The sequence below is a fragment of the Halichoerus grypus genome, chromosome 12 (genome assembly GCF_964656455.1).
Source record: "Halichoerus grypus chromosome 12, mHalGry1.hap1.1, whole genome shotgun sequence".
NCBI lineage: Eukaryota > Metazoa > Chordata > Mammalia > Carnivora > Phocidae > Halichoerus > Halichoerus grypus.
The window spans coordinates 39,707,450-39,734,946 of record NC_135723.1 but is presented as its reverse complement, the minus strand read 5'-3'; the positions used below and the strand labels follow the sequence as shown (position 1 = coordinate 39,734,946).

At 40.0% G+C, this 27,497-nt stretch overlaps 1 protein-coding gene across 6 annotated transcripts in view; it reads right to left on the bottom strand.

Annotated features, from left to right (window-relative positions):
• Positions 1–3,402: 3,402 nt before the first annotated feature.
• Positions 3,403–27,497, bottom strand: part of DYNC1I1 (dynein cytoplasmic 1 intermediate chain 1) — a 308,167-nt gene continuing 284,072 nt past the window's right edge. For all 6 annotated transcript variants that reach the window (XM_078059283.1, XM_078059279.1, XM_078059284.1 and 3 more), the window contains 3 exons: positions 25,575–25,715; positions 21,301–21,426; positions 3,403–4,352 (listed from right to left, as the gene is read on the bottom strand). In XM_078059283.1, coding sequence (XP_077915409.1) covers positions 4,242–4,352; positions 21,301–21,426; positions 25,575–25,715 — 378 coding nt within the window. In that variant the 3' untranslated portion in view covers positions 3,403–4,241. The remainder of the gene's footprint in view (positions 4,353–21,300; positions 21,427–25,574; positions 25,716–27,497) is intronic.

Sequence of the window (27,497 nt, the reverse complement as noted above, 5' to 3'; positions counted from 1 at the left end):
CTGTTTCTAATCTTATATAGTTGGAATAGAAAATAATGCATTCATCAATCAGCCACCTACCGTGTACCAGAGGCCTTATTAATCTGTTCCAAGAAAGATGTGACATATGACACAGCAGCTTTGATAAGAGCTCCTGCTTGGTTGAGCTTGCAGAACTCTTCAGTTATTCTCCAAGATCCATCTAACTTACGAAGGGGCCAGACTGGTATCTTAAATGGATAAATTCTAGGGACCACCACTCTGCATCTTCTAGGACTCTAAGAATGTCACTAATGTCTGCCATCCTCCCCGCCCTACCCTGAGATGTAATACTGTTTTTTATTTACCATCTTGGTAGGAGGAGATGGGGGTATGGCAGTTTCAGAGACCTCCACTTGGCCTTCCCTTCTGTATAGGTCTTACCCCAGAGGCCAGGGACCCCATGCCAAGTATGTCAGTTCCAATTGAACACTCAGGATTGGGGAAATGGTCACTGTATGTGTCCATAGACCCAATGAGCCCTTTGTGACCTAGAGGGCTTTATTATCTTACCTAGTCACTATAAGTTACCATTCTAACTGGGGAACTATGATATATGGCTTTGGGTTTCATTGTGAACCTAGACCCTGTATCCACTAGGTCTCCAAGTATCTGATTTTTCTTTCTGCATTATACATTGACCTGAATAAATGGCCATAGGTCCCTTTGGGGAAGGACTGAAGAAATCATCACAATATGTTTGCCATGTATCCTTCCTGCTAGGCGAGCTACGTCTTCAGTCAATGGGTTCTAGATCAGAAAATTGGATCTGGTCTGGATAATGAGCGGAGGATCATGATTTTCTATTGAGGTAACTGCCTCGAGCCACTTGCTCCCAATTTTTTCATTTCTTTTCCTTTTTTTTTTTTTTTTTTTTGCTCCTCCATTCTTGCTTTTATGTTTTCAGTTACAGATGTTAACCACGATTTGAGCTGCCTGTTTTGCCCTTAGGATGCTACGTTCTATGAACGTGTAAATCCTCCTTTGCTGCTCCTCTGATGTAGCTGGCCATTACGGTAATTGTGGCTTCCTGGTTTCTGGGGGTTAACTGCCGCCGCCTGGCCACTGTACTCCAGGGTGTCATCATCCCCACAGATACTACCAAGCCCTGCTCTGTGACTGTGTCTCCTGCCATCAGCCCTGGCCTGTAAAGAAGGCCATGACTAAAATCCCTGGAGATACTTAGTTTTTCTCACTAGCTCATTGCTGATCGTGTTGGTGAAGGGTGTGTGCTCTGGGCCCTACTATGTAAGACTTGGATGTGTCTTCCAGCTTTACCTAATATTTCTATTCTACCATCTACTTCCTTCAACCTCTTTATTCCTATCTGTACTATCAGTCAGGGGAACTCACACATTTTCACTTCATTAAGTGTAGGCTACGGCTTTTCCAGACTTCTAAGAACGACTGTACCAACCACCCTATCCCCTGGAGTCCTTGCCAGAGTATAAAATCGCATATCCCAAAGAAGTGGCCCAAAGTTAGTGAATTCTTGCCTCTCCCGTCTTACATTCTGGCTCCCTTAAATCCCTCCAAATCCAGTCTCCGTGCTGCTTCCCTGGCCCCTAATGGTACTTGTTAATTCTTTTTCTTTTTTTTTTTTTTTTTTTTATTTACTCGTCAGAGAAAGCACAAGCAGGGGGAGCAGCAGGCAGAGGGAGAAGCAGGCTTCCCGCGGAGCAGGGAGCCCGATGCGGGACTCGATCCCAGAATCCCGGGATCATGACTCGAGCCGAAGGCAGACGCTTAACCGACTGAGCCGCCCAGGTATCCCAGTATTTGTTTATTCTTGCAACTCTTTTGGTGATTAGTCAGTCTCTTTACTCTCCTATGAGGCCCAGCATGTCTTCTCCAGACAGATTATGCTGGGAGAGCCATCAGATGTTGGTCTGACCCTGAGAGAAAGGGAAAGATCGGAGGGAGGGAGGAAGGGAAGGAAGAATGGTTAGTTTTAGATTGCAGTACAGTTCTAGAAAGTTTTAGCAATGCTGACAGGGAGTCCTTGAGCCAATTACCTCTCAGAGAAGTCTCACATCTCCCAAGAACAGGCCTGCCTCAGTATCTGTCCATGCTGCGAGCAGCCGGTGGAAAGCATGGCCTTGGTCAAACATGGTGATGGATCTCAGAGCAGAGCAGCTGGGGCCGTTAGTCAGGTGTGCCATCAGCAGGAGGAGATGAAAGAGGCAGATTCTCATGGCCACCACTTTCCATCCAGGACATGAGGTGGCTGTGGACTGACTGGGTATCTCTCTAGCCCCATGGCCACTGCGTAGTCACCTTGGGCCCATGTGTGGCCTGGGGGTCTCGGGATGGTTTTACCTCTTACACAGGTGGTTGTACTTCTTGACTTAGGGACAAAGAGTGAGTGTGCTCAGAGACCAAAAGGAAGCTCTAAGTCTTCTCATAACCATGTCCTGGACCCCACACAGCGTCACTTCCCCCATATGCCATCATTTATGCCAGCTCAGCCCAGACTCCACATGGAGTCGCTACACAAGGCTGTTTTGGAGACTCGCTACCACAGCGGGATGTGTATGTATATAAACCACGTAATGTTTCCTGTGCTGACTGCAGGAGGCTCTGGCCTTCTCACCATTCGGCCTTCGCTCGTGGCATCACTGAGCGTTTGGTCTGTAACAGCGACTCATGGGTTACTGATTTATTCGTGGGCCTTTAGTGTAAGCCTGAGAAACTGTTTTCCCCCTGGTACTTTTATTGGATTGCTTTTAAACCTATTTAAGACCCTCATATTTTATCTTCAAAAATTTAATTCCTGCCTTCAAAGAATTTCAGTGTCTATATACCATAGGGCACTTAGAGCAAAAGCATGCCATTATTTTTAAAAGAAATCTCACAGTCAAAGGAGTCCCTACCACCAAAGCACCATGGAGATTCTCTTCCTGAAAAGCTGAAAGTCTGTCTTCAGAGGTTTTTCATGACTCAACCACTATTTATTTGTATTCTGTCGAGGCATGAAATGACTTTTTAGAAAATTTTCTATTAAAATTCTTTATAGACGTATTGCCTAGTCCCATAGCAATAAACAATTTTCTGGTGTAAATTTTTTAAAAATTTGAAGAAATGTGCAGAACATTTGGTATCTGTTCACCTTAACCTATTTTCCTTACTCCAACATTTGAGACCGTCTTTGGGCAGGAGTGGCTCTGGTGAAGGAGATAAGGGAAAGCTTTCCAAAAAACCACACACGTTCCCTCGTAAAAATAAAACCAGAGTCTTGGTTTAAAAGTCCAGCCAGGCTGGCTGCCTGTAAGTTCATTATCAATCTTTAACATGGCCTTAACGTATCTCCCCCACCCTCTTGTCATAGCGAAATTCCAGTCAGGCTTTCCCCAAGCAAAGGATTTATCCACGCTGGTGCAGACCTGGTTTGGAACATTTTATTGGCAATACTGGTGTCATATTCAGGAACCACAGATTTTTGTTGGACTGTGTCAGCTTGAATGACAAGTATCAATGGTCAACTACATTTGAAATATTGTTAAAGTACCTAGAAGTAATAGGCATTAAAATTCATTCCGCTCACTGCAACAAACCTCTAAAGATTTCTTGTCCTCAGTGGAACCGGCATACTGTAATTGTTATTTGGAACTTAATGTAACCTCAACAGCAGCAGAGAGACAATACAGTCCTCTCATTATGCACATGCTCTAGGATCGTTTATTTTAATGCTTTCAAATAAATATGTTCCATGCAGCACACCACAATGAATAAGGAGCAGCAATGTTCTTCTAGTAAATCCATCCATAATGTGAGTCACCATGTAAAACACCACATCTCAAGTCTTTGGCCCTGTACCATATCATGAAGCACACATCTGCACCTAATCATATCTGGCTTCAGATGGATTTAATAGGACTATGCCAGAAGTGCATGTAAGAACAAATTTAACCAGAGGTTTCCAGCTATTAAATACAGCTACTAAGTAGTTAAAAGGCAACAACTAAACCCGTAAAGCCTACACCCCACCCCCCCAATTTCTGAGACAGAAATACAAAGATAGAAAGGCTCTGGTGAATGGCAGGTCAGTGGAAAGCGGGGTGGGATACATCTGGAATACTTGGAGCAAAGCCGGCACAATAGGACACCCAAAAGGTCACGCAACACTGATGCTGAATGGACGCTGAATGCAAGTGGGATCGACGACGGCAGAGCCGAGTTCTAGAAGGCGAAGGTCGGGGCTGGGGTCGGGTGGTTCGTTTCCACTAGGCAGATAACTCGACGGTGCCTTCCTCCTCACTGTCAGCTCTGTTAGCGCGAATCTCCACGAGGGTCCTGGCAAAGCGGGTCCACTCGTCATTGTGGGGCACCGCAAGCTACGAAGCAGATCAACGGAAACTGGTGAGCAAGTGTCTCACGGGCCAGAAAGCCTTGAAGCCCGCCTGACAGCTTCTCCCGTTTTTCTTGGAATATGAAAGAGACCAGATCTTCTTCCCTGAGTCAGCCCGGAAGTGCCACTCTTAAACTGAGAGTAATGTCACTCGCAGAAGAAAAATCACTCGTGGAATTTATAAAACTTTAAAAAACTCATGTAAACTATACCGTGACAGTAGCCAGTTAAAGCACTTTCAGTAATGAAAATTCATCCTAAGGAGACCAGACTTAAAGTGAACACAGCAAATAAAAACTGCACAATTGACTAGGATTTTGAAATAACTCTGGTATTGCCTTTTTAAGTCCAGGCTACTGGTCCTTTTTTAAAAGTGTGGCTAATGCGCTAATATGCATGGCAAAAGTCTAGTTTACATATACAAAGAAATCGTACTATGAAATAATGATTTGGCTTTTTCAGCAAGATCTTACCAAGAGTTCTGTTCTAAGTCCTTTGCATATATTAACTCATTCCTCACAACAACCCTATCTATGTAGGGTAATACTAGTATTTCCACCTTACGGAAGAAGAAATCAGGGCACAGAAAGATTACATCATCTGACTCGGATTGCACAGCTAGCAAATACCAATGCCAGTGTCCTCAAGCTCCAGGATCTGCATCCCTAGCCAGTATGCGATACTGATCCACCAAAAAGGGGGGGGGGGGCTATAAAATTTCCCAAATACTATCTTCTTCTATGCACAATTCAATGAGGAGAAAATTAACCCCACCCGATACAAATTACATGTATGAATTTTGTTAGCTGATTTAAAGGACAGGAATTTCTTTACAAAGCATCCAAAAATAAATTGCTTAAAGATAACCATGCAAATGCTTGGAATGGAAAAGAGAATTATTTGAAGATGAGAAGCAGGCTCAACTAGAAGTCTGAATGGCTTTTATAGAGAATAAAATTGATTGAGACTGTACAGTGATTTTCTTGGAGGATTGCCCTAGAAGATGGGGTAACCCATCGACAGGTACCTAGTGCTGCACCGATTCTATAAACATTAATAACATTCATCTCAATATACATTTTTGAAAATAAAGAGGAAGCAAGTAAAGCTAAGCTTTGTGACCACTTTTACAGCTGAAAAATTACCCACTTTGTATAGAGCCAAATGATTAGAACTTTAAATTTTTACTACAGGGGATGATATTCTCAGATAATGTCTAAGACAGCTTCTTGGAGAACGGCATCATCAGTCGACGACGTCTATCCTGCCATCAGTGTTCTAAGTACTAAGGTTTAAACGTTTCAGTAATACAATTCTGGAAATGATCTACAGGTGGGGGAGTCAGGCCTACTTATTTTGAGAAATGCAGTACCAATAAGAATTCTCATTTGGTCACATGAATGAGTTTTTGAATGGTTAACTACTTCCCTAGTTATTGAAATGAATCCAAATTTCCCCTTAGGCAATGACGTAAGTTCACAATAGGATTGAATGACAGTTACCCCTTCGCTCAGTCCATTTTCCCTACTTTGAGCTCTTTTCCTAGGTTCTACCATTCTTCATTTTTCCTTTCAATTTTAGAAAATACTGCACCGGGGAAACGAGGTCTCCAAAATAAATGCTACAAAAGAGCTAACAAAAAGCACAAGCAGCAAAGGGTTGGTATCATATTTAAATGAAAGAACAGGTCCACTATTTCTTTTCTCTTCTCCAACTCCTGACTCAAGTCCTTCCAAAAAGAACCACAACACTAAAGCCTAGGGAGACACAAAGCCAACCATGATAACATGATTATAACTTTTTCTCATATGAGGTGAGAATCAAGCTATAACTAAAGCACCTCATAATTTCACAGAACTTGAAGTCCTGGGAAAAAGCAGGCCTTCCTAATAATACATTACACAATATGGGATACAGTATAGTACTCTAGAAGTTTGGCTCCTAAACATAACACTGCATTATTGTTGAAGTGGTATAAGGTTATTTTTTTAAATTTATTTTTAAAGATTTTATTTATTTGACAGAGTGAGAGAGAGCGCGCACACAAGCAGGCAGAACAGCAGGCAGAGGGAGAGGGAGAAGCAGGCTCCCCGCAGAGCAGGGAGCTCAGTGCGGGGCTCGATCCCAGGACCCTGAGATCATGACCCGAGCCGAACGCTAACCCTAACCGAATGAGCCACCCAGGCGCACCTGAAGTGGTGTAAGTTTAAATTGGCATATGATTCCATTGGTAATGTTTTATTGATAGCAACATATAGGAACTATATACTCAAACAAGAAAACAGATAAATATGTTTTACAGAGTTTCATGCAGTAGTAATGGCAAGACTGTTAAGAAATGATACTAATAAAGATGAAGAAACGTTAAGGTTCGAATGTGTGCCCAGATACAGTTGGAGAGAGAAGTGAGTACCATTTATGACATTTAAGTTGTACATCCAACTTTTCAAAAATGAATTCTGTTAAATTTAAATGTTTCTAATGAAGAAACAAAAGTACCCTAGAGTGGAACTACACTTGACCTTTTCCATGGGGATGGGAATAACAGTACTATAATACCAACACCTGTCCGTACTCTCACAAAAGAGCTCCTAGTATTCTAACATGTCTTGTACTCTTTTTGATCTGTGAAAGTTTCATTTAGGTTGGAAATATTAGAAGTTAAAAAAACATTCTACCAAGTATTTTCCTCTCTAGAATACCATAAACTTCACAGAAATGTTAGTTTGCTTTGGTTCACAAACAAAACCACAACAAAAAACATTCCAGGGTAGAACACAATGAAAACACAATTGCTTCTAGAAACTTAAATTTACCTACCTCATCCTATTACACTTTCTCATTTAGTTGGCTATAAAAATAACCCAAGATGATTGTAACGTTAGATTTAGAAGGTGGACTGCACACTGCCCCATTTTTAGAATTAAGTATCACCATCAGGAAGCACTTTAAGTATAATCTTAGCTTGAATGTGTGAATGTGTATTCACAGGCAGTTTCCACACCCAAAGTAGTAATTTTTGGCATCTGTATTACTTGTAGGTAAGATCAAACAGGCGTCCTAACGAACCAGAAGACCACTCCTTTCATTTTACATCTGCGGCTGTACATAGCATCCATTTGGGCAGAACCGTCCTTCTTATCCTTGGCACTCCTGACTTTTCTCACCTGTTTTTCTCTGATTGGAAATGGCTGGAAAGGAGGCTTATGAGCACAAATTCATCTGAGACTTTCTTTAGGAGACTTCTAATCCAATAATACCTTAATCATGAAGTAGGAAAATTCTTTGTCCGTGTTTCTTAGTTAAAGAATAAGACTGCTCTTGCGTTCCTCTTACTAGCACACCAATGTATTCATTTGGCAGGGACTGAGTACCCACTATATGCCTGGCCCTGTGCGAGGGATTAAAGAGACAGCAGTGAATAATTTTGGCATACGGTAACCATTGAAAAACAGGCAAAAATGATGTTTTCTTAGGCCAAAATGTGTGAATACTGTCATAGGTATTCATTTTTTTTTTTTTTTTAACTTCACCGACATTCCAAACATGAATAGCCTAAAACTGATCTTCTTAAAGCGACAAGTGCAACACTTCTCGGTGTGGGTTGTGTGTCAGGCAAGTAACAGGGAAGCAAATGACACGTTAATGACACGGCTTCAGCATCTCCTTACGTTTCTACCAAGGCATTAAAGGCTAAATGTAGAGCAAAGTAGTTCAGAATAATTTTCCAACAATTTCCATTTCACGATAGGAAAAATAATCACACAAGTTTTTAATCGTGATGAGTAATTTCCATTGATTAAAAAATAGAAGCACTGTGAAGGAAATAGCCCATAGTGATAGCAAGGGAATGCCATAAAGAAGGACTTCTAAAACTTGTCCAGTATTGTACTGAATCAGAATGGATCTGGAAACATTTTCTACCTTCAGATTCATCTGCCAAAGTCCACATCCTAGGTCAGGGATGATTCAGATCATCAACAAGCCAGTTCAAACCCACCCCCCCATTAGAAAAGTTATAATTTTTTGCTAAGTGTATAAAGCATTTTTATGCCACAAGCACTCAGGGCTCTAATTCCCGAGATAATACAATCTTAGTTCTAAGAGTGATGGCCTATTACAGAAATGATATGACCCTATTTTTACAGCCAAGGGAACTAAGGACAAAGGTAGTTTCTGAGGTAGCAATTTGGCCCTAAGGAGGAGGTAAAATGAAGCTCAGATTTGGACAGGAGACTTAAGTCCCGTTCTCATCTTGGTTACTGGCAACGGTCGGGCACTTAACCTCTCATTGCCTCAATTGTAAAATGGGGATGATGGCGTCTGACCCATTTATCAAAAGAGATGTGAAGAGGATGAGAAAGGTAATCTAAGGGAAGAAAATACTATGAGTTCATCATGGAATAGTCATGCATTCTTTTTCTTTAAAGTGTCACTCAGATTGAACATGTTCCTAAAAATGATCTCTGTAAGTGGCACACACATCAATTCGATAGCATTTTTGTGGTTCTGTTTTTCTTAAAAAAATTAATTCTGATGTTTACCATGTGAGGACATTCAGGAACAAGGCACAGACCTCTTTTAACAGGGAGAAGAACGGGGAGTTTGAGGACTAGCTCAAGAGCACATAAGCCCCCAGTGTTAGTGTGGGGCGCCCAGGAGCCTCGCCCTTCATGAAATGCCAGCATTTCACCACAGCAGAATGGCTGGCAGGTAATGTGCTTTGAATCACCTGCTAAAAGATTCTAAAGATTGCATTTAATCTTCTAGGATTCTTGGGAGGTAAGAGGTCAAAAATAAAAAGCAAAAGTGCAGAAGTTGTGGAAAAATTTATGAAAATGGATCATTTTAGTTCCCTCCTCTCTACTTGAGGCTGCATGGACCTGCCCCCTCCCTGCCTGAATGGAAGGGAGGGCGGCCTCTGGATCCTGCCCCAGCCCGTTCCCCAAATAACTAGTTGGCCTAACTGCCGCGTGGCTGGCCTGCGCTTCTCGTGCACTTAAAGGGAGACAGAGATTGCAGAATGACTAAGTTTTGAGAATGGAGCCAGGGTTAACTTTTTCCAGCTCCCATATCAGCCAGATGGCAGTTTCTTTTCCCTACTCCGCACTTACTTGCTGTGTGTGCTTATGAAATTGATGTTTTAACGTCTCTGATCTTAATTTCTCCATTTGTGAGAAAGCAATTTTAAGACCCATCCCCTAGGATTGCTGTATATAGTAAATAAGACGCCCCCCCCCAAAAAAAAATATATAATGGGCTTATCAGCAGAGTGCCTGGCACATTATAAACCCTGTGGAAATGATGTTTTTTATTTTTCCTTAATGCTTATTCCCTTCTCCTCCATTATTTTTGTTATTTTGGCTTCTTCCTTTTCTTTCTTCCCATTTTCTCCTTTTCACCTATATAGAGCTGCATTTTTAGAAATATTCCTTATTTTTGTTACATTTGACTTCTTGAAAACCCACCCAAATAATTTCCTAAGTAGTCATACTTCTAATACTAGCCAAATTTCATGAGCTGGGTATGGGGAAAGGGTTCTTTCAGATCCCAAGAAAAATTCTGTCAGAGGACTTTTTATTGCTCATTTAAAACAAATTTAAAGTATAATTATTCCTTATAAATATAGGCCTACACGTATATGTCTACAGATGCATGCGTATTTATCTTTTGCCAGTACAGCATTCCCTGTTTCCTTGGTAGGGCACTTTCTACAGTGAGATTCTACATTTTTAGCTCAAGGTCCTAAGGCTTTGTAACCGCTGAACATGCTGTTATAAAAATCAAATGACTTTTTATAACCAGGGTTTAATACACAAATATCACTCATGTGTCCCTTTTTATAAGTACATGGCTAACAATTTTGAACAGTCCCCAGTCAAGCCTCCCTCATTTGTTAGTAATTTTAAAGGGTTTATAGTACCTAGCATTTGATTTTAAAAAGCTGCAGTAACTCCTACCAGCCCAAAGCTGAATTTTTTATGGTAAAAATATCTGTCTCAGGCATTGCTTATATAAAAGTAGGTTAATTAAAAAAAAAAAATCTTGGACAATTAACATAGAAAACTATTCCGTGATTTCAGTTTGGTTTCTCCGATACATTAAGCATGGCAAACAAATTAAAATGGATGGGACTCCAGGTTTCAGGATAAGTATTCCAGGGATGTGTGTTTCATCAGCATCTTTGTAATCTTTTAATTAAACGGAGTCATTAAGAAAGAAGTCTGGGACAATTACGTTACCCATTGATGCTGAACACATACAGGACAGCTTACCTCCTGTATTCACCTAAAAATTAAAGTTTTCTATGAAAAAGATATCTTACAAATTACCTTTTCACTTTAATACGCATTGATGTTTGTTGTCGTTGTTAATGCATTTACAGAAACCGCGGAAGTGAATGCGGGTTTCCACAGAACGACTGCTAAACCCCTGTAAGCCCTAAAAGGTTTTTTTGAAAGTGCAATTATTAATGGCACCCCAATTCAGGACACCGTGGACTTACTAGTATACAAATACACATTTGTGTTCAGAGGAAGCCGGTATTTCTTCGGACAATTCCCTCTGCCACACACACAGATGGAAGCAAAGTGGGAGGTAATAAGCAATGAAACAGCCGCTGGGACAAGCAAGCTTACTCGCTTCACATAAATACAAGCTCCACTGTATTTAACTCGTGGGGGAGTCTAGCATCACTGGTAACAATGGATGAAACCACGGACCAAAATTCCAAGCCAGAGTGCAGTATACAGAGGGTCAGTGCACTGCAGTGTTCTACCACAAAAAGATACGCTGTGTGGTAACTTAGCATTTACAGCACTTTTAGGGAAGGCCTGAGGGTAGAAGTTACATTAGTCCCCATTCTGTAGCATCTGCCATTCCCAGTCAGTAGGATAAAATTTCTGTGAAATTTAGCGGCATGCAAACTACTATAGTAGTCTGATGAGATCCGACTATTTTTGGATAAGAAAGAACCTACTTTATCATAAAATCCTATCTAAGGGACCCCTTATCCACCCGTGAGGCTTGAGATCTCTCTGCCAAAGTTCTCTTCCTAGTATCTTTAACTGAGTGGTTGACTTTTATAGCATGTTTGTTAGAACACCACTTTAAAAAAAAAAATCCATTACCACCCAATTAAGGAAAGAAATAAAGGTAAGACATAAAATCAAAAGTAAATACTAAAAAGGTAGGTCTATATCAATTTCAATAGCCAGCAACCATCGAAGGAAATAATTTATTTTAAATACTGTCTTTTAAAAAAGTGTTCCTCATGTTAAAAATCAGCATTATAGGAAGCACAACAAAATTCTGGAGTTTCTACCTGCAGAGGGAAAAAAGAACCACAGCTAAAAAAGAAAGAATTAATTTACTAAGGCCTACCGATGACCTTGTTCACATTTGTATTAAAATCTCATCATCCTTTTTTCTTGAGAAATCTCTTAAGCGTTATTTTTTTTTTTCTATTATTTGGGCCGATCTATTCCTCTGCCCAAAAGCTAGAAAAAGTGCTAAAAACATTGGCTGATGGGCAATAATGGAAAATAAACTTTGTAAACTTCAATTACCACTCTTTTTCCATAACAGATCAAGAAAATGACAGGGGAACGACAAAGCATCTGCTTGCTGCTCAAGCTGCTCTGTCGTCTTAGCTGACCAAACCTATATCCGTTCCCCTCCTGATATTATTAACTGTAGGTTTTCTAGTAAATTCCTAGCAACCACTGCATCTAAGCAGTTTTGACAAAAAGAAAGCTTATTGCTAAACACCTTAAAAACATTTACCAAGGTAATAAAAGAAATGTCATTCCCTCCTACTGAATGTTTGGGCATAAAAGAGGTATTTTTATAATGTAGTTCATGATTTACCATATCTATAGTGTCCAAAAAAAGCACAATGAAAAGAAAGCATTTTTCCAGTGGTTTGACAACTATTTGAATCAACTGTTAGGCTTTCATTACACTAGTGGCCAATTGCTCACTTTTAAAAGCACAGGAGGGGTGAGGGACTGGGATAGGGAGCGGAGAAGAAGGATGAGCCTTCTTTTTCCAAATATATTTTCTATATATCCCTCTCTGTGCAAATATACTTAAATGGATTATTTTTTCCTGTCCATCAATCTGTAGCCAACTTGGAGGCTACACTGTGAATGCTTCACAAGATTCAGCTTTCCCTTAACCTTCAACTTTCCCATATGAGACACTCATTCCCCCAAATACTGATAGAGTGCCTTTTCTGTGCCGGGCACTGGGCTGGGCCAGGTTATCCTGTTCAAATTGACATTCGCTAAGTATCTACTTTTTCAATGTTTCTGTGGACGTGGCACTCTAAACATTAGAAAAACCTTACGGAGGAATGTGATTAACCTAAGGAGGGCTGCCAAACTAAAAAAAAAAAAAAAAAAAAAAGGAAATTTTTTTTCTAAATCAAAAGGATGGCTGGTTTTTAGGCGACTAGAAGATGTTCACTTTTTACCTATGGGTCCTTAATGCTAAGATAAATAAAAATAAAATACTTCACCTAAATGTTGTGAAACTATTGTCTGGCCACGAAGAGAAAGATCTTAGGGAATGGACCACTGATACGTTTTATCTGCCATCCTAAAAAAGTAAGAGTGCAAAATTTCTTCAACAAGGTTAAGCTTTGATATTTCCTAAATGATAAATAATTCATGCTTTAAAATGTAGAAGATGTTCTGATAGCTGACATTCTCAGAAATTCATGCAAACCTTCTTTGAAATTAGGATAGAATGATTCATTCACTTGCTCACTTTGCAAGTCCAACCTATGTAGCATATAAATATTTACACATAAGCACGCATAAGCAGATACTTGATTTCATATCATCTTTTAGGTACACCAAGAGTAGCACACATATGCCTGTAAGAAACAAACAACTCTCCATTTCCATACAGGCCAGTGTTAATCCAGCCTCACCGATGACTGGAGCAGCTTCATGCTCGGCTGGTCTAAGCTGTGATTTGAGGCTACTGTTCTAAGCAGTAATTTTTCAAGATAAAATTTAGCAGTTTTGAAATTCTAAAACTAAACACAATTTTGTCAGCCATAAAAAATTTTTAACACTATAATTAATGACTGCTTCAAAATCCAAACTGCTATTGAAGATGACAGTTTGAAATCACAGAAGAATCATAAAGATGATTAATTATACAAACTGGTACTTGTTTCAGAAGGTTTATATTCATAGGCCATTTATCACCAAAATGGGAATATATGAATTTCATTGAATATTGCAAATTACTATGCACACATTAATTTGGTTTTTATAAAATTAGATATTAGGGTTTTCTTTTCATTGAATCAACTTCTCCGTAATGCATAAAAGTCAGAAGTATTTTTCTTATCAATCCAGAAAAAAAAGTGGTTTGAAAAGATATTAATCCTATAAATTCATTTTTATAAACTAATGTACCTGAATAAGCACACTATTTATATAATAATTAGCTTAATTATGATCTTTTACATATATAATTATCAAACTGAAAGCCACTGCTACTACATTCACTATAAGATGAGTAATTAGAACATTAATTGGAATTAATAGTGCTTTTTCTTTCTTTTTTAAATTAAGCACTTTTCCTAAAAGACATCAAGTTAATACTAAAATTACAATCATACATTTTAACTGAATTATTTTATTTCAAATACATGTAATTTATTATGACAAGGAAATGGGTTAATATATTACTTCAAAGTAGCTTATTTTAGGTAATTATATTAGCACCCCAAATCTGCGCATACACATACGCCTTTGTGCTTTTTGACTCCACTGCACAGTGGTGTGGCGATGGCAATAAAAATTCAGGTAAAAACTGAAAAGTCCCATTGAAAATCCCAATGCTTTGTTTCAATGTCATCAAATATCTAGATATTGTCGACAGAACTAGGTATTTGGATTTGCAGTTTTTATCTGGTGTTTGGCACCACAGAGTAATTTATGCCAAAGTCTTTTCTTTTCCAAGAAGTGTTTGGCATCCGCTAAAGGAAATAATATTGTTTATCCACTGAAGAATAAAGCCAGGACTTGCAAAGACCTTCAAGAATCGAGCAATTTGTGGCCACACTCACTTAAACACCAGTGTTTGGGGTGATTCTAACTGGACTTGGGGAAGCTGAGTCCAGCCCCTGCTCTCCCTTCTGGACGCTGCCGCAGCTTGGCCATGCTTTCAGGTTCCTCCTTGGCGGGGGCTGATGGCCTTCCTAAAGCACAACAATTAAGTGAACTGATGTCACATCCAGTTCTTTTTCATTAAGGGACTCTCATTTGAATTAACCCCCAAATCTCAGTGTAACTTCGCATTTTGTGTTCTGCACACCCCTTCCCCATGGAGGGGGGGATGACTTATATTCACGGCACAGACTTCTCCTGGAAAATGGATGCAGTTCCTGTCCTACTGCAAACATGAAGGAGTTCCACAAGGCAAACGATTATTGCCTAAGTGTAATCCACTTAAAAACCAAAAACGTGTTGTATTTATTTTGTGTCACTCAAATTCTTTTGAACTCCCAGCACTTCCAGTTTATCAGATTCTTCTATATTGAACTGCTCTTTAAAGTACAGGAGAGATGGCTCATCAAATCGCTTTCTTCTATCCGTCTGCTAGCTGCCTAAGAAAACTGTTGGAGGCACTTTTTAAGAGTCCTTGTACATTACACCTGGACCACCATTCTGAAGTGTATCACCATAGGCCATTTTTCCCGTTGGGATCCCAAATAAACTGTCATCCTAATTTTTCATTTCAGCTCTAAAATACACTCAGGTGAACATTTAAATCACGCTTCACCTTTTTAGCAGGTACGTGTGATCTCTTGTATTCACCTGCATTTTTCCTTTCAAGAATTTTTCAAGACCCTTTTAATATGGTAACAAATGTCAACTTTACTGTATTTATTGAAATCTGTAATAAAATGACTGCTCTTCTCTTAGCCCCCAAGCAGTCATATGTGCCACGTGATCTGAAATGCCGCCACAGTTGAGGGTTACCCTGTCAAGATGAATGCATGCTTTCTTAGGCAATTAGCGAGTGGGACACCAAACCAATAAAGCTAAGGGCGCTCAGATTTATTCATCTCCCCAAGTCATTTTTAAGTTGCCATTTTCTTTTCCAAGTTCTGCTGTATGCTGAAAATGATTTTGGAATTTTATCATTTGACTACTGTAGAAATATAATCAGGGATTTGAAACTTATGTGTATTTATCACAACTGAAAACAAAATCTTCCCTGGAAGAGGTTAATGGAAAAAGAAATAACAGGAGGTGGAGGATAAACTGCTTCTTTCAAAACTGGAGCTGCAAACAGCATTCTAACTAATTCAGATAAGCAGCAAACATAGTTGTTAGGGGATATTTATGACAGCCCATCTCTGTGACAGCACTGAAGCATTAACAATAGCAATGGGCTTTCTATAAAACACATCTGCAAGACAGACAGGTAGATCGGCTGACTATCAATCATCAGGACACGTGAATAATTCTATACTCACTGGCCCATGTGCTAGTAAAATCAGCTCCATATATATATAGAAAAGCTTGCTATTCAGTAAAGTAAGGCCATGGCGGTGAGTAATTCTTATTTTTAATTCTTTACAATATGTGTGTTCACACATCATTTAAAAAATCCAACAATGATTAACCACTCTCTACGAGTGCATTCTGAAGCAGCATACACTCACCGTTTTCGGGTTATATTTGTGGTTAACTTAGGACTTGTTATCTTATCCATGTTTCAGTTAATTGAACAGGATCGTACAGCTCCACAGCAAACAGACTGCATCCCACAGTGTGAAGAGAAAGATCCTCAAAACTTATTCAAGAGTTAGCTTCATCTTTAACTTTACATCTTAGAAAATTTAAATGGTTCGTACAACCACTGTCTATTTTAATAACTTTTAAGATACACAAACAGAATAAAAATTATAGCCAAATAATAAAAGGGGTCTTCTCTTTCATTGAATTCACATAACTTCCATTTATGCTAATGGAAGTTAAGCACCTGCTTCACAAAGAAAATAGACCCCTATCTGTGAAAATAAATGTGTACGGTATATTTTCCAGATACAATGCTGAAATCAAACAACCAAAAATGTGTGCTATATAAACAAAGCATCATGTGGCCTACCTGGAAACACTGCTGTTTTATATTTTACCTCATTAGTCATAGGCCCCAAGATATGACTCATGCCTTTGCCATTTAAGTGCAACAAAAAGGAAAAAAGGGGTTGGGGGTGGGGGATGGACATACTCAATCTGGTGATTTCAGTGAGCTCATACACAACCCTCTGTTTACCCCTTCAGAAGTTCAGAATAAATTGCATCAGTAAATCTGGATTCAGGCCACTGCTCTCTGCCATCATCTTAAAAGTCATGGCGGATAAATGTACATAATAGAGGAGGGCATGATCATGGGGGCACTGTGCTGGGACTCCCTGCAGCAGCTGCAGCCTCAGCTGGGACAGGAGATGAGGCAGACGACTGTTAACGACCTGTGACACTAGAGTCCCTTTCTGCAGTGTTCTCCTGGTTGAGTGCCAGGTCTCACAGGAAGCATGTCTACCTGGACTTGAGTGGGGACCTTTCCACAGGCAGTCACAGAAGTCTCTTATCAGGGAGTTCTCGATGATGGTGTGGCAACTGAGTGACCGAGAAAGGCTATCCCTCTCCACTCCAACTGTAGTAGGCATCATAGAGATCTTTCCCAAAACTCTACTATACCTTTGGTTAAACTTACGATATGATCAAAACAAGGGTATGGGGAGGTGAATGAGAATATCCAGTATGGTTTCAGCTCTATTTCTATGGGCCTCATGATGTTTATAATCTACAGCCATTGCTCTTCCGATTCAACCTTTTTTTTTGCCATACTTCCTTCTTTTCCCCTCCCTCCCTTCCTTCCTTCCTTTTAGAGAGGGAGGTGGGGAAGGGCAGAGGGAGAGGGAGAGAGAGAGAATCTTAAGCAGCCTCCATGCCCAGCGTGGAGCCAGACACGGGGCTCGATCTCATGACCCTGAGTTCATGACCTGAGCTGAAATCAAGAGTCTGGTGCTTAACCGACGGAGCCACCTAGGCGCCCCACACTTTCAACATTTTTAGATAGTCTCAAGACAAAGAGAAGAAGAAGATCACACAGCATGTCCTACATATGACCACATTTCTAAAGATTTCTCCTTTTTCCTAATGGTCTAGGTCAAGGCCATCATTTCTCATTTCTGATTTGCATCATGAGTGGGATTAAGAGCAATACTCTTGTGGCGAGACTGGCTACGTGTCTCGCAAGTAGCAAAATGAAAATATGGGGTGCCTTGTTGAAAAAGTTCTTCCCAGTTGCGAGACAGTGACGGCCAAGCAATAAAGGAAGCTCAGGGATCCTCTACGCCCCGGGCCTGTGGGATCGCCCAGCTGACACAAGCATGAAGCCAGCCTCGCTCCGGGAATAGGACCCTGGTGACAGAGAACCTGCTGCCCCCTCCTCTCTCCTCAAATCAACCAGGGACAAATGAATGTGAGGTCTCTTCCCACAGACAGACACCTCTTCAGTGTACTGCGGTCTCAGAGAAAATGGATCAACAAAGCGTACTCTAAAAACTGCCATTTACTTTCTTGTACAGATTGTGGTATTAGGCTTATTTAAAACTGTTTCATCTTCTTTCCTAGAGGGTTCCATAAAGCAAGATTTTCCATCCAAAGGCCAGCATGACCCTGGTGAGGGGTTCAGTTTTAATGGGGACCAGAGGACCGATTCTGAATACAGATAATGGTAGCACAGTCTCCTGGCAATTTGATCCTCAAGGCCATCTTTTCTCTCTTCTTCTATATTTTCTCCTTTTTAAATCACTTCCTGCTCAAACCCCTTCCCTCTCGTCAGCCATGCACCAGTCTTAGATTTGACCTCAAACTCTAAATGGGGCCAGCTTGCCGTGAAGGCAGTCTGTCTGGCTTGCTGCAGCTCAGGTGGTTCGGAAGGCTGAGGAGGCACTGTTTAGAGGGCGCCCTTCTCCTCTAAGTACAGCTGCGCTCTGTCTGTCCTAGGCTGGCAAACGAGACAGCAGGCATTACAAGAACGGCGGCACTTGCCCACGAAGGGAGCTACCATCTCTGAGAAGCGGGCTTCAGCTAAGCTCCACTTCCCTTTATGTACATGGAGACTCTATACGGAGTTCGCCATGAGAGATTTAGAGTAGGTTGTATAGATGAGCAAAGAGGAAAGAGCCTCTCCCCTTTACCTTTCCCCAGAAATAAATACGAACTAAATTTGTAAATACCTTACAAAAGTACTTAGGGAAAGAAAAAAAAAAAAACTATAGTTAAGACAAAATTATCTTGTTAAGTCTGAGTTTTTCTGAGCTATAGATGGCTTTGTTTATGACGAAACCATACAGAAAGAACTGTTAAATGTACAAGCCTATCCTGATTTTTCGGCCATTCAGGGAAGGGCTAGAAGATTATATAATATTACCTACTCTCAATAAAATAGTATATCCTTTTTTGGCCGGGTAGTGAATTTGTAGGGATAAACAACCCTACAAATTGTTTGGCCTATTATGTGGCACAGAGATTTTTCTATAGCCTGTCTAGACTCCAGACAATAGACAAGACTGGCCTATAGCTACAGACATTTCTATAGTCTGTCATATCACTTAGAAAAGTAAGAGCAATAATACAAAAATGAAAACCAGGCTGACCTGCCACTACAATAGTAGAAATATGAGCATAACAACACTTCACAATTTAGGAATGAGGATAGCAACCTAGAGAGAAGTTGTAGCAGCCATGTGTCAGCCAAGACAACTTCTGCAAAATCATGTATCCTCCTAAAATATGAGTCATATTCAAGTAATCCTGCCCACAGGCTATAAAATCACTTTGTTACAGAAAATTCTGTGTATATATCATATCCTGTTTTCTCATATGGTATAACATATATATATATTTGTTATCTATATGTAACAGAGCACAGAGTACTGCCTACATCCAGGGTGTTTTATATATATATATATAATACCTGTGATCAACATACAGGCTTTCAAAAGGCCTTTCTGGAAATAAACCAGATTGTTAAACTATTCTACTTTTCATCCCTCTTGGACAAAACAGTTAATGCTGCATATGATCTTAAGAGAGTTAAGGGACATTATGTATAATAAGAAAGGGAGGTGGAGAAAAGAGTTTAAATTTCATCTATTTTTCTGCCATTTCATCTCTGAGCATGTCTCCACATCTATTTCTCTCCCACAGTTACACTTGTTATAAACAAAAGAAAGAGAGAAAGAAAAAAAAGAAACCTTGTTTTTTTTTTAAAATTCCTCTTCACTAGCTTTTTAATTTTTTAGTAAATGAACTTAATGAGGAGTATTTGTTTTTGTTGTTGCTTAGGTTTATCTTGATGGAGACAATGAAAAAGATGCATTGACTATAAAGAATAATCTTTGAAGAAAATATTGCTGTAAAACCATAGGCAATATTTTTGATTCAGAGGGTATTCTGTTTCCCAAAGACTCCAAACTACGTCAGTAGTCACCAGACCATTTGCATCTTCACCACTGGGGATGAATATTAACCGAGTCTTTGTTGCTGTCGGGATGACTCAGTTTGTGGCATCAGGAGTAGTTAAGGGGGTGTCTAATGAACTAGATAACATGCAGGAAAACAGAGATTTTCCCGTATTTTTCTTAGGGTTGTACATCCCCAAATAGAAACCTCCCATCTATAAAGTCCTTCAGTTTCTCTTTCTGGCTGAATTAAGAGCAACAACAACACCACCACCACCTAGTTTGTTTCAACATAATCGACTCCACCATACAGAAGTATATAATATATCATCAAAGGTTCCAGTGTAGAACAAACCATCTGGGACGGCCAAATTTACAGAATGCCAACCGAGGAAACCATACAGAACCCTTCTCGGTGAGATCAGCTAAGTCCCTCCACCAGGCAGGCACAGAGTACTGCCTACATCCAGGGTGTTCTACATACAAATGTGGTATATTTCCTCCCTGGAATGCAAATTCTAGATTCATATTACACCAGAATAGCATTACACAGCGCTCTTGTTTTGTTTTGCTTGAAAGTTCAATATTTTGTCTTTAAGGAAAAAATTCTTTAACCTCATTGCAGATGAAGGTTTTTGTCAACACTTTCCGATTTAGTAAAAATAAACAGATACGTTTAAGTACAATTGATTGGTAATGTAATATTAAAAATAGTATAAAAATTTAAAGAGATTTATCTGAAATGAAAAATACAGATTTTTTCCCCTTTCATATGTGCCATGATATTTAGGAATACTTCATTTATCATGTAATAAGATATACTGGAGCTATATATTCCATGTAATAACTTCAGATATCATGAAAATGGTACCAATTTCTGATTCTCCTCAGCCACTTTAGTATATGCGCTGCTGAAGGGAGCACAACCTCAGCCTCTTTAATTGGCTACATTTTAACTGAAGAGTAATAGTATACATTTTAACTGAACATAATGAAAACCTGACTTGTTTGTTCAACAAGTTCCCAATCCAATGCTAGCATAATGAATGTGACAAACTCATTTCATTCTCATAAAATTGGTAGGAAGTGCCATGCTTCCTCACAGGATAGCTGGGAATTCGACAGCACTCTGAAAGAGCCTGGATCATTAACTAAAGTGTCCTGTGTGTGGAGACAGAAGACCAAATTAGGCCCTAAGGAGGTCTTAGCAAACTCCCACTGAAGTCAATGGCAATTTGCAAACGCACTCAAGCAGGCTCTTCTGGCCCACAGGTCTTGTCGATAATTTCACTAGGTCTTTAAACTAGACATACAAGTAAAAAAAAAAAAAAAAAGAAAAGAAAGAAAGAAAGAAAAGAAAAACCCAAAAAACAAAAACACACACAACCAAAAACACCCAAACCCACAAACCAAAAAATACAGGTACCTCTCCAACGTCGTAGATCCAAATCCGGCCTTCTGAGTCTCCAACGGCAACTTCTTTGCCAGCTTGAGCCCAACGCACACGGTTTAGGGCAGAAGCCCCCTCAATGGCCACACTTGCTGTTGGAACCTGTCAAAGGAATTACAACAGCAACAAAGAATCTCTGAATATGAATTTAGATATACAAATTCACAATGATACGTTTAACTGGTGAGTCACAGCTGCCTTCACGTGCATGAAGTAATATACATCCCTTGTGCAGGGGTAAAAGGATTCATTGTTCTTAAATCATATGCTCCACTGAATTAAGGGATAGAGAGGAGACACTTTAACAAAAAAAGAAAAGCAGGAGAGTCTTTTTCCACAGTCAATGGGCAGTGAGTGACAAATACTTCTCCGGATTATGCAGGGTGTCCATCCAACATACAAACACAGCACCTGAATGTGATACTTCTCGATCGGGTCATGATTTATGGATCGATGGAGAGAGAGATTTCAGGATTTACCAAGATTAAAGATACTATAAAAGGCAGGAAGGGGGATTTATGTTGGAATAAAGGTCATATTAGTGTGTGTCTTCAGGGAAAAAATATGTATTGATCCCTCAAAACCTCATCGGGGAGGGGATGATCAGAAGAAGAAAAAATGCAGGTGGCAAAACTTCAAAAGCTCGAATTCTCCTTTCTTTTTTTTTTTTTTCTTCCTGTTTTCCCCTTTCCTGTCAGTAGCAGGGTGGGTGAAGCACTCTCTAACTTTGGAAATGCCCCTAAGGTGATGTCCTGAGGGACTGCAACACCTGTTTGTAGAAGAAGTCTCCTCCCGTCTCCTTCAGTCAACACTGCAATCTGCCAATGTGGGGAATCACTATCATACTTACTATTAAAATGACCCAGAGGCGCTGAAATGGAACCTGCAGAATTTGTTACAAGAACCCTCGTGTTGGGAAAAGATGTTTGTGGGTCTCCCCCTCTTCTATCCACAGTGGTGTAAACTCTGGTCTTTAGGTTTGGAGGTTTATAACTGATGGGAAGATCAGATCTCTGAGCCTTCTACAAGAATGCTGACTAGGAAATGACAAGAGACCATTAAAAAAGGAAAGAGTAAATCTCGAAACAAAAAGAAAAAAAAAATACAGTGAGAAGCGGGTCCTAGAGACCATCTCACGCCACTGTTGAAGACCTGGGTCTACTAGACAGGTCGTTTCAGGATGGGAACCCGACATGGATGTGCCTTAGCTCTCCTGGCATTCTGCAAGTCAGGGAACTGAAACCATCTGTTTATGGGAGATTATTGACCCAATATCTATCTTTAAAATAGCAATAAAAACTCCATCATATGTAAGAATCTATGTTTAAACTTAATCTTGAAATCAATAAAAATTCTTTTACCGGCTTAAATCACTGTATATCAGCTGTGAGCAAAAATGTAAAACAAAAGTCCCCAACTCATTTATCTTTTTTAAAAAAATACACAATTTTGACAATAAAGGTACCTGCTCTGCAGGCTGGAGCTTGAATTTTTAACCAAACCTTTCAAAGGCTAAAACAATGTGAATTTAGATGGGCCATAATTCTGTCAATATGCTTTATTATTAGTGTGCTACTCAGAAAACAAATCAGAGATTCAGCTACACAGTTTTCAGACTTAGTTTTTAACACCATAATTTAGGGAGATTGTGCAGGATCATACTTTACCTAACTCTGTTCGATATCAGATTTTATCAGTGAATAATCTCAAAGATTGAATAAAAATGTTAACTCTTAATATGAGTATGTTAAAAAGCTAATCACTCAAACTGATTTCTGATACATTTTAAATTATGCCTAATACATTTTAAAGAATCTTATTTATTGAGAATTAAGTAGTATAGCAAACTGGGACAATTAATATTTTAACCATTTAAAAATACCTTTTCAAATATTATAAATGGTAAAAAAAATGACTATCACAACCTATAATATGTGCTAGAAAATTAGCAAATGCCAAAGGAAATGATAAAGTATATTTTATTAGTTTGATCGATAATGACCTTTCAAAAGTTGATGAATCTTTAGTGAAAACAATGCATATATTGAGTCTCTCTAACTTCTGTACTTTGGTTTCACAGTTATTTTCGTATTTTTTTAAGGCTCAATCATTCTAATTGCAAAAACAAGGATATATACAGCATAAATTACTACATAGTATGGAGGTCAATGATATTGAGGTAGGTGAATATGAACTATCTTTGCATAGGAGCAACTGGGATAACTTGGTCTAAAGATACGGTCATTTCAACAACAGCGACGAATCACACTGGGAATTCAGGTTCTTTCTCTTTCTTTTTTACACAAATCGAAATCCTAATCTGACAAGTGTTTGAAAAATCTTGTTCAATTTGATCGAAGGCAAAAATGATCTGAGAGTTTAAAAAAGGGTTCAGTTCATTACTGGATTTGAATCAGATTCGATATATCTACTGTTATTCTGAAAGCAGAATTATGTTTACCACAAAACTAAGCAATTTGCATGCCCCGTAATGATTTAAAAAAAATGTTTAGCTATAAAACTCTTAATGTGGTTGTGCCTTGATATCTAGAGAAAGAGAAGGGAAAAATTACATTTGGCAGTGTTGACACATTGATTTCATTTTACCTAAAAAGCAGACTAAAAACAAAACAAAACCAGTTACATAGGAAGTATTAAGGAGCGTGCAGAACATTCACCCCGCTGCAACATAGTGGGGTATCACCTAAACATCACTTCTACTGGATCTGATTTCTGATATGGGGGGAGGGGGGCCTCCTAAGCCAACCTGGAAAACGTGTGTTTTTTGGTTGCTTTAAGTGAACGAGTTTATTCCAGCAGGTAGAAACAATATGCTTTTAATCAACAGTGATGAAAGACTTTGGGAAACCATCACAATGTCGAATAATAATGCATCTTTCTATGAAAAGCAATAATGTTATGAACATTCCAACATCCAAATGATGGGCATCGCATGTATTCATGACTTTTGATCATTTTCAAAGATGCTTCATTATGTAACTCTTGCCTTTGTCACATAGTTCTTGTAGCCAAAAGAAAACACAGACTTAAATTGAAATATTTTCAAAAGATAACCATTTGGCAGTGGCCAAAGGTGTATGTAATTTTGCGAGATACAACGGCTCAATAGTAACACCTGAGGGATATTTCCCTGTCCGCTCCCACAAAAAATACTAGGGGAGCCTCCTCCTCATATCCTCCAGCTGTAGGCTTCCTAATTAAAAAGGCTGAGCTGCTTCCTGCTCAAAACACTTCAAAAGACCTTTCTCTTGTTCTCCACTTGACATGTAGTTTGCTGTACTTACTCCCTTACCTGTCCCTTCTTATTTATGGAGAGCTGCCCTGAATCAGAAGCCAGGAAGTGATGAAGAGACCATTTTATTTTAGTAAATTGAAGGACATTTAATATTCATGTTAAAAAAAAAAAAGGACACCACAAAAAAACCCCAAGTAGCTGAATTAGCACCTCAGTAATTTTAAGGGTGTGGGAAAAGGGGAAAATGCACATGGCATGATTTTTTAAAACATAAATATATATAGCATAATTTTTAAAACGAATTATCTCCTTACCGTTAATTCCCTTTTGAAAAAAAAATGGGCCACTTCTCACTTGGGAAGTACTCTAAATGTGACACGTTGAAATCCCACTTTTTTTTTTTAAACACTAAGTTTAACGGACATGTTCAGAGTTACAAACTACTGTGAAAGTCTGCCTGTAAGTTCAATATTTTAGACAAGGATTATTAACCTTGTAAAAATCAAATGGAAGATAGATCTAAACATAAACAGTCAACAGAATTCTCTTATGGATTTAAAACAAAGTGTGCGAATAGCAAACACTGACAAATAACCCTTTTTAAAAACTCAGTCTCAAGTCAGCGTCCACAAAAGCTGACTTTTCCAAGTGCTTGCCAATAGAGTTATTTCAACACCGCTCTGAAATATGCCTGTGTGTCCTTTCCCATAGGGAAAGGCAGGAACACACATCATTTAGCTCTTTGCAAAGAAGGGTCGTCAATTAATCGTCCAGGATCTGCCACGGGTTGCGGATGAAGGGAGATGAAATGATTGGGGGCCGGTGCATCTGCCAATTCCCTTCAGAGCAGTCGAGAGTGGGGGTCGGCAGCCCAGCTGCAATTGGAGGGTCAGTCCAAAAAAGGCCGTGCCGCACGGAGAGAGGGGGAGACGGAGAGAGGCCGGCGGCGCCCTCCTCCCAGCCCTCCCGCCCGGGCGCCTGCGCCGCCGCTCACCTCGGTGTCATTGTTGAGGTTCCAGAGGTCCAGGCGCCCCATCCCGTCCACGCAGGCAAAGAGCGCGGGATGCACGGGGGACCACATGACATCGTACACATAGTCTGCATTGTCTTCAAAGGAGTAGAGCGGCTTGTTGTGCTGTAAAGCAGAGAGAGCGTGAAGACTCGGTGGCGCTGCCGCTGCCTCGGGCTGTCTAGCGAGCCTAATTAAAAACTTTGCACATTCACAAAGTGTCATAAAACTGCCCGAGATGAAAGTCCTCGAAAAGGTGAACCGCAGCTTTAATGTGACTAGAACTGTCCAGTGGCATAAATAAATACCGGGGGGCGGCTCGGGGGGGGGGGGGGGGCGGGCTGGGTGGGAAGGGGGGGGACTCCTAGGGGCTGGGGCCCGGGACCTGCGGGGGAGGCGGTTTCAGACACAGGCGGACGAGACCGTCCATGCAGGTGGACGCGGCCGCCCCGGAGCTCGGAATCCTCGCTAGGGTACGCTCCCCGAGTCGCGCCGTGCCGGGACCCCACGGCCGTCCGCCCGCGGGGCTCAGACCCGCCGGAATGCTCTGGAAGCCCAGGCAGGCCCGGGCCGCCCCGGACCTTTCGCACGGAAGGCAACGCCTGCCACCTCGTGGCCTTTGTCTGTAGCTGCAAGTCGGCTTCCAGGCCGACTCTGGGCCAGATTCATACTTTTTAATGGTTCCTTCGCGGCGGGAAGGAGAACATGCTTTGGAGGGATTTGTAGCTCTTCTGGGAGGTTAAAAATCTTGCGGTTCTAAGACCCTTAGTTTCTCTGCCTTCTCAGGTGGACTGGTGTGGCTCCATGGAGAAATCCCTGAACCTTCACAGAAGATGAACCACATTTTCTAGATCACACAGTATTTCCAGCAGCCCTGAAATTGGTGTTTTGGGTGAATGTATTAGCACACCCCCATTGCATACAAATGCTTCCACTCCAGAGGGATACACTAAATTAAAATGGCACTCTTGATTTCCAGTGAATACTGTCACATCAAAATAGCACAGAAGTCAGACGCAAGTTTGAAAGTACACCAGAAATAAAATGTAATTGGACTTCATGAATTATTCATTCCATCTGGCTTGTCTTATTCTAATTTCTGCATAATGGCTTTACTAATCCCTGATCAATTAATGTAAAATGAAATTTAAATGATAATGAAAGCCCTAGAGATAAAAGAAATTAAGTATTCTTATATCCTCTGACAGAAATCTAAACAATGGGAGTTTTTTTCCACAACGTCTTCTTCATCCAGTCAGCTGTCTGTATTCTCTTCATGGGTTCGACTAAATGCCTGTGCAGGCCAGAGTAATAAGACCAAAAAATATAACACATAATATGAACAATCAAATCTTTTATGCACGGAATGTGCAAAGAATGTATCTGTAGGGAACACCTCCAAATATTAGAGCAAACTCCCGAAGTGTACTGTTAGCAAAGGTAAAATGCACAGAATGCACGTGCTGAAATGGAAGTGAGAAAAATCAGTGAGAAGACAAACCTAGAGCAAAGGTTTGTGAAGGTAGTAACTATAAGTGATTTCTCTTTCCATGAATTCTATTGCTTTGGCATTGCTCAGAATTGAACACAATTACAATACTGGTAAAGCAACACAGATTTTAGATGGGCCACTGTGTACGAGGGGGGTAGGTAGCAGAGGCGTGAGATGTGTTTTATTTGTAAAAAGTGTCTAATGGGTGAGTAATTTGAAAAAGGACATATGATATTGGGACCTCAAAAAAGAATTAAGTGGACATTAGCCTTACAGTTTTGTACTTTAATATTCTGTAACTCTTTTAGGCCAGAATGTTTATTAGAAACCATGCTTGCAGTGTGATTTCAAGGCAAAATTATTTGCCAAATTGCTATTTACGGAGCTTCTTGCTTTCTCTCGTGCTTTGGACTAGG